This window comes from Peromyscus eremicus, chromosome X (assembly GCF_949786415.1).
Source record: "Peromyscus eremicus chromosome X, PerEre_H2_v1, whole genome shotgun sequence".
Taxonomy (NCBI): domain Eukaryota; kingdom Metazoa; phylum Chordata; class Mammalia; order Rodentia; family Cricetidae; genus Peromyscus; species Peromyscus eremicus.
In genome coordinates, this window is record NC_081439.1 from 103,968,926 (window position 1) to 103,974,925 (window position 6,000).

Sequence of the window (6,000 nt, forward strand, 5' to 3'; positions counted from 1 at the left end):
TGGGCCAGAGAGGTGTCTTAGTGGATAAAGGGACTTGCTGCCAAGCCTGATGACCTGAATTCAATCCCCTGGTCCCACATGGTGGAAGGAAAAAACCAACTACCACAAATTGTCTTCTGACCTCCATCCTAGCATGCACAATTGGGCACACACACACAATTTTAAAATGTTAAAAATAAGTGACAACTTTAAATGTATATATAGATACATATATATATATACATATAATCTCTAGAAACTAATAGTGTATAGGTATGTGAGGGATAGATTGTTTTGATGGACAGAAATTATCATTTTTTTCTGCTTTATTACCTAACAAAACTTATTTAAGTTCTTCTATCTAACAGACAGTTGGTTTTCATGGAGCACAGTTACATATTTGTCCTCCTTAAAACCTCTGGCAGTCATGAATTTGAAAGAGTGAAAAAAGAGTTAGTTATATGGAAGGGTTTGAAAGGAAGCAAGGGAAGGGGAAATGATGTAATCCCATTATAATCTCAAAAACTAAAAAAACAATTTTTTCAAAGCTCTGGTAGTCCCTATGGTGGTGGACACAGTAAAAGAAGGTTTTGAAGACCCCAGAAAAGGGTTACAGTTGTTAGCTGGAGAGTTGTCAGGGAAACTGCAGGCTACTTTGAGACAGGAAGTCTAAAAGTCTCAGACAGAAGCAATGATATCTATAGCCACAAATTACTAGCGCAGCTTGAATAGGAAACCCTTCTTGTTTAGGACTGCCACAGGCACATTGTGCAAGAAAATGCAGCTATTGATTAATGCAGCAGAGTATCAATTAGATGTACATTCCTAAGGTCTCTGCCTTAGCATTGTCTTTTTATTATATCAGGTATACTGTTCTGAAGATTATGGTAGTGGTATCAGGAATAAAAAAAAATTAAGGAACGTTTCACTAAAAAAATAAAATGCCCCACAGTTTGGGCTGGGTTTTGTTGTTGTTCTTGGTTTGGTTTGGTTTTTGTTTTTCCTTTTTTTCAGTGCTGAGGATCAAACCCGGGGACTCTGAGTATGCTGTGCAATTGCTTTACCTTTGAACTTATTTCCAGTATCATGCTACACTGTAACTCTCACCATAACTATATACTGGTAACATGCTACAGATAAGAAAAACTTGACAACCTCATGAAACACAACTTTCAAAACACATTTTAAAAAGCTGGGCAGTAGGGGTGTCCGCCTAGTCCCAACACTTGGGAGGAGGAGGCAGGCGAATTTCTGAGTTCAAGGCCAGGCTGGTCTACATACTTACGGAGTTCCAGGACAGCCAGGGTTACACAGAGGATCCTGTCTCAGAAAAAAAATACTTTAAAAACATAATTTTATAAACCTATAAATGTATTCATTCTACCCTCACTTTTAACATTTCCAGTTGCTGTTTTATATTTAAGACACTGTTTCAAAACAAAGAATTTTTTTGCATATATTTTCAATACCATTTGTTTTAACAAGATGAAAATGCCAATATCTCTAACATGATTTTTTAAACCCTCTAAAATTAAGCTATATGAAACGAAGTTTCACATAAGGAAAAGAAGTCAAATAAATGAAAACAAAGTACAGGATGGTGATGTGTTTAAAATATTTAAATAGTGATTTTTTTAAATGTCATTATGGCAGGGCCTGATAGTGCAGGCCTATGATCCCAGCCATTTGGGAGGCTGAAATGGGAAGGTTTCATGTTCAATGCTGGTCTGGGCAGCTGAACAAGACCCTGTCTCAAAATATAAGATTAAAAGGCTAAAGATGTAATTCTGTTGGTACAGTGCTTGCCTTAGTATGCCATATGGCCTGGGTTCAATCCCCAGTACTGCATAAACCAGGTGTGGTTTTCGTATAATTCCAGCACTTGGGAAATAGAGGGAAAATCATAAATTCAAAGTCATTCTCAGTTATACAGCATTTTAAAGCCACCTTGGCATACATGAGACACTGTCATTAAAAAAGGAAGAAGCAGCAGCAGCCATCACCTGGCATGCCTTTAATTCCAGCACTCAGGAGGAGGATCTCTGTGAGTTCAAGGCCGACCTGGTCTACAGAGTGAGTTCCAGGACAGCCAGAGCTACACAGAGAAACCCTGTCTTGAAGAAAAAAAAAAAAGGAAGAACGAAAGAAAGAAAGAAAGAAAGAAAGAAAGAAAGAAAGAAAGAAAGAAAGAAAGAAAGAAAGAAAAAAAAAAGAAAAATACAAAATGGGCTGGACATAAAGGAAAATGAAATCATGACATTTGTAGGAAAACAGATAAAACAGGAAATCTTGTATTTAAGCAAATTTAAACAAAATTATCTAGACTAAGAAAGACAAATACTATGTTTTTAAGTGTACACATAGATATGCATAGGTCACGAAAGTAGAAAGAGATGAGAGAGAAGGAGAGACCTTAAGAAAGAAAAGGGTAGATTAAGAATAGGTAATGGAGGTCAGCCATGGTGGTGTATGTCTTTAACCCCAGCACTTACCAGCCTGGTCTACAAAGTGAGTTCCAGGCCAGCCATGGAACTCTTACATAGTAACAGCTTGTCTCAAATTAAAAAGAAAAAAAGAGTAGATATGGAATATATGTGACATAAAAGCAAACTGTAGGACTACTTAGGAGAAGAAAGGTGACCAGCAAGAGGTTGGTAGAGGAAAGTAGTAGGAAGGAAGTCAGTAAATTAAAGTATAACATATGTATGAAAATGCCATAATAAAACCTATTGCTTTGTATGCTAATGTAAATAATTTTGTAAAGGGCTGAAGATATAGCTCAGTAGTAGTACTTGCCTAGTATGTACAAGGCCTCTAGGTTCATCTACCAGTAAGGCAAAACTTAAATAAAATAATTCATTATATTATATAGCTTCAGTTTTGGGGTTTTTTTAAGGTATTTTTAATTGTGTATATGTTTGTGAATGTGTGTGTGTAATACAGGCACCTGAAGAGGCAAGAGGTGTTAGATCCCCTGGAGCTGGAGTTACGGACTATGAACTATGAACCATCAGACGTGGGTTTTGAGAACTAAATTCAGGTCCTCTAGAAGCACAGTAAGAGTTCCTAACCCCAAGACATCTCCCCAGTCTATGTAGCTTTATTAAATTTTCTTTTAGCTTTTGTTGTTTTGTTTGAGAAAAGGTTTCACTATGTAGCCCCTGTTGACCTCAAACTCATGGGACCCTCCCCTCATCCTCCCAAGTGCTAGGATTACAGGTGTTAGCCACCACACCCAGTTATGCCATCCAACTTTAAATTCTCAGCTAGTATAGTGGTACATGCCTATAATCTTAGCACCGAGAAGAGCTTTATAAATTCAAGGTCAGCATGAGCTACAAGGTCATTGTCTCAGAAAATGAGATAAGTCCTCTTAATATAACAGGAATTATATATATTTATATAATCATTAAGCTAATCACACTGATTTGGATCTACTATAATTCAAACCACATTCCACAAGCTATGCAATAAATACACACATGAAAATCCTAAGTACAGTTTTTAAGTAGCTCTTTTAACACTAGGTAGTATGGACCATGTAAAAATATATAAACTCAAAATTCCATTTTAACTAGATATTCTTGACTTCATACATCACTTAGTTTTTCTCCAACCATTGCCAGTTACAAGTGAAGCAGAACTCCTCCTATTCCTAATACTCATTTTAAGGTGGAAGCAAAAACATTAAACTAAAAAAAAAAAAAAAAATCTAGGCCTGTGGATTTACCTCACTGGTGGAGCACTTACTACCAAATACACACACACACACACACACACACACACACACACACACACACACACACAATCCACCTGGAGAAGGAAGCTAAGCAGCCCACAAACACGACCTTCCATAACGAATAAATAGGTTTTAGACAGTAAATAACAATGAACTGGATTGTGTGTTTGGGGAGGATTACCCAAAAATATATGAAGCTTTAGTTGAGTTGCTTCCCAACTTGCCTTCTCAGCACTCAAGGGACCTAATAGGTATTTGTTAAATAGTACATAAAAATTAAAAATGAATAAGCATCTTACATGTGAGACATACATACCTGTGAGTTAACAAAACAGTAGGGCACAATAAGTATATGCTGGACCAAAAGAATAAGAGATGTCATCGCTTTTCTTCACAGACCTCTCAATTTATTGGCAAACAAGAGTATACACACATGAAGCCAGAGGCCAATTAATTGCTAAAGAGGTAGAGCCTGTAAGTGCAAGAACTGTCCCAAGAAGTTTAAATATCTAAAAGCTGGAATAATATTACTTTTAATAGCTATCACTTGAACACTTACTATAAGCCAAGTGCTTTACAGACATTTAGTCTTCACAACAATCCTTTGAGTAGAGTGCTTATTATTCCCAATTTACTCAAGGGGAAACAGTCGAAGTGGTTAAGAATTTACCAAGGTCACTCAGCTAGTTAAGTGGGCTAAGCTAGCCGCTTATGCAGACAATCCAACTCTAGGATTCACACTGTTAAGTTCATGGAATAGCAAAGGGAGTTGTCGGCGGGAGTTAAGTCATTTTACAAGAATGAGATCCTGCAATGCGTGTCTGGTGCTTCGTTCCTTCGAAGTAGCAAAGTTTCAGAGATTCCTATCTTCCCGCTAGCAACTGAGAACCTGACACTGAACTGAAGTGTGGGAGTGGAAGGAGACAACCCTAACAGCCAACAAGAATTAATCTCATTTAGGATTGACTACTAAGCTTCCAAAGCGATTCAGACGAAGAAATTAGAACTTTTTTTTTTAATCAATGGTTAATTTTGCTATTTAAACAGGGAGTGGGGGTGGGGTGGCTATTTGGGGCGAGAAAACCTCTACCGTGGCAAATTACCAGGCGGGGGTTACAAAATAAGTTTACGACTTAAAGGGAGAAAAAAAAAAAAACATCGTAAAGTACTAAAAAAGCTTCGAGGGGGACCAGAATTAGCTACAGTTCCAGGCCAAAATGGGGTTTCATCAACATTTAATGATGAAAAGTTGAATCCAGCCCGAATCCACTCGGAGATGACATGCCGGTAGGGACTTGGCAAAAAGCGGCAATCCCTGCCACACTTCCCCCAAGGACCGCAGGGCCAGGGCAGTGCAAGCTGGCGCTCCCCAAGAAACCAGAGGTGCCAAGCCTGGCTGTCCCTGACGCCCCAAGCTCCTCTGCCACTGGCGGCTAGGACCGTAGAGAGTTCGGGACAGTTCGCCCTCCTAAGACTTTGGGCATAGGAGAGGCCAGGCGCCAAACTGCGGGAGTCGCCTTAGGTGCAGAGTGATGAAATGGGACAGGCAGGAAAATGTCAAGTATGGACCCAACAGCCCCCGGGCGCGAACCCACGGAGAGAAAAGCAGCCAAGTGAGCCGAGGCAAAACGAGAGACAGACAAAAAGAGCCAGAGCAGGAGCACTGGGGGACCTGAAGGGACAAGACGGAAGTTCTGCTGAGAGACCAAAAGGAAGCAGGGCTCCGGTGGACCGCAGGGCTTTCCCGGAGGTCGGGGAAAGGAGGCGCTCGATGGAGGATACCGGTTCCGTTCCTCCGGCAGTTCGAAACTCCTAACCAACAATCCCCAATCGTCACCCGGGTGGGGGAGGGGGCGCCGCTCCCCCCTCCCGCCCCCGTACCCCACTTCCGAATGTGGCCAACGCCCCAGCTTCAGCGTGCCCGGCGCTCGGCCCCAGCCCGAACACTCACAATTCGCCTCTCCCTGATTTCTCCCAGTTCTTTATCCACTCTGCGGGAACCACCACCGCTGCGGCCGCCATCTTCCCCTCACTAGTAACAGTGGCCCGGATGTGTAGCTCGCGAGCTAGGGGTCAAAGGGGAGCACCGCCCACGGGGAGTGACGGAAGCTGGGAGTTCGGTTTTAGATTTCCCGCCCCACCTACCTCCCCACCCAACGGAAGCCCCAGGCCTGGCTGACAAAGAGGTGGCAGACGCGGGTGGTCCCTTTCGCTGGTACCTGTCAGGACCGCGCCCTCAACAGTATTCGTGTTTTACTTACCTTTAGAATGGGGGGGGGGGG

At 41.5% G+C, this 6,000-nt stretch overlaps 1 protein-coding gene across 2 annotated transcripts in view; it reads right to left on the reverse strand.

The window, feature by feature from the left end:
* The window catches only part of Thoc2 (THO complex subunit 2), a 115,406-nt gene extending 109,652 nt beyond the window's left edge, over positions 1-5,754 (reverse strand). For both annotated transcript variants that reach the window (XM_059251379.1, XM_059251377.1), the window contains exon 1: positions 5,670-5,754. In XM_059251379.1, the coding sequence (XP_059107362.1) occupies positions 5,670-5,740 (71 nt within the window). In that variant the 5' untranslated portion in view covers positions 5,741-5,754. The remainder of the gene's footprint in view (positions 1-5,669) is intronic.
* Positions 5,755-6,000: the final 246 nt, after the last annotated feature.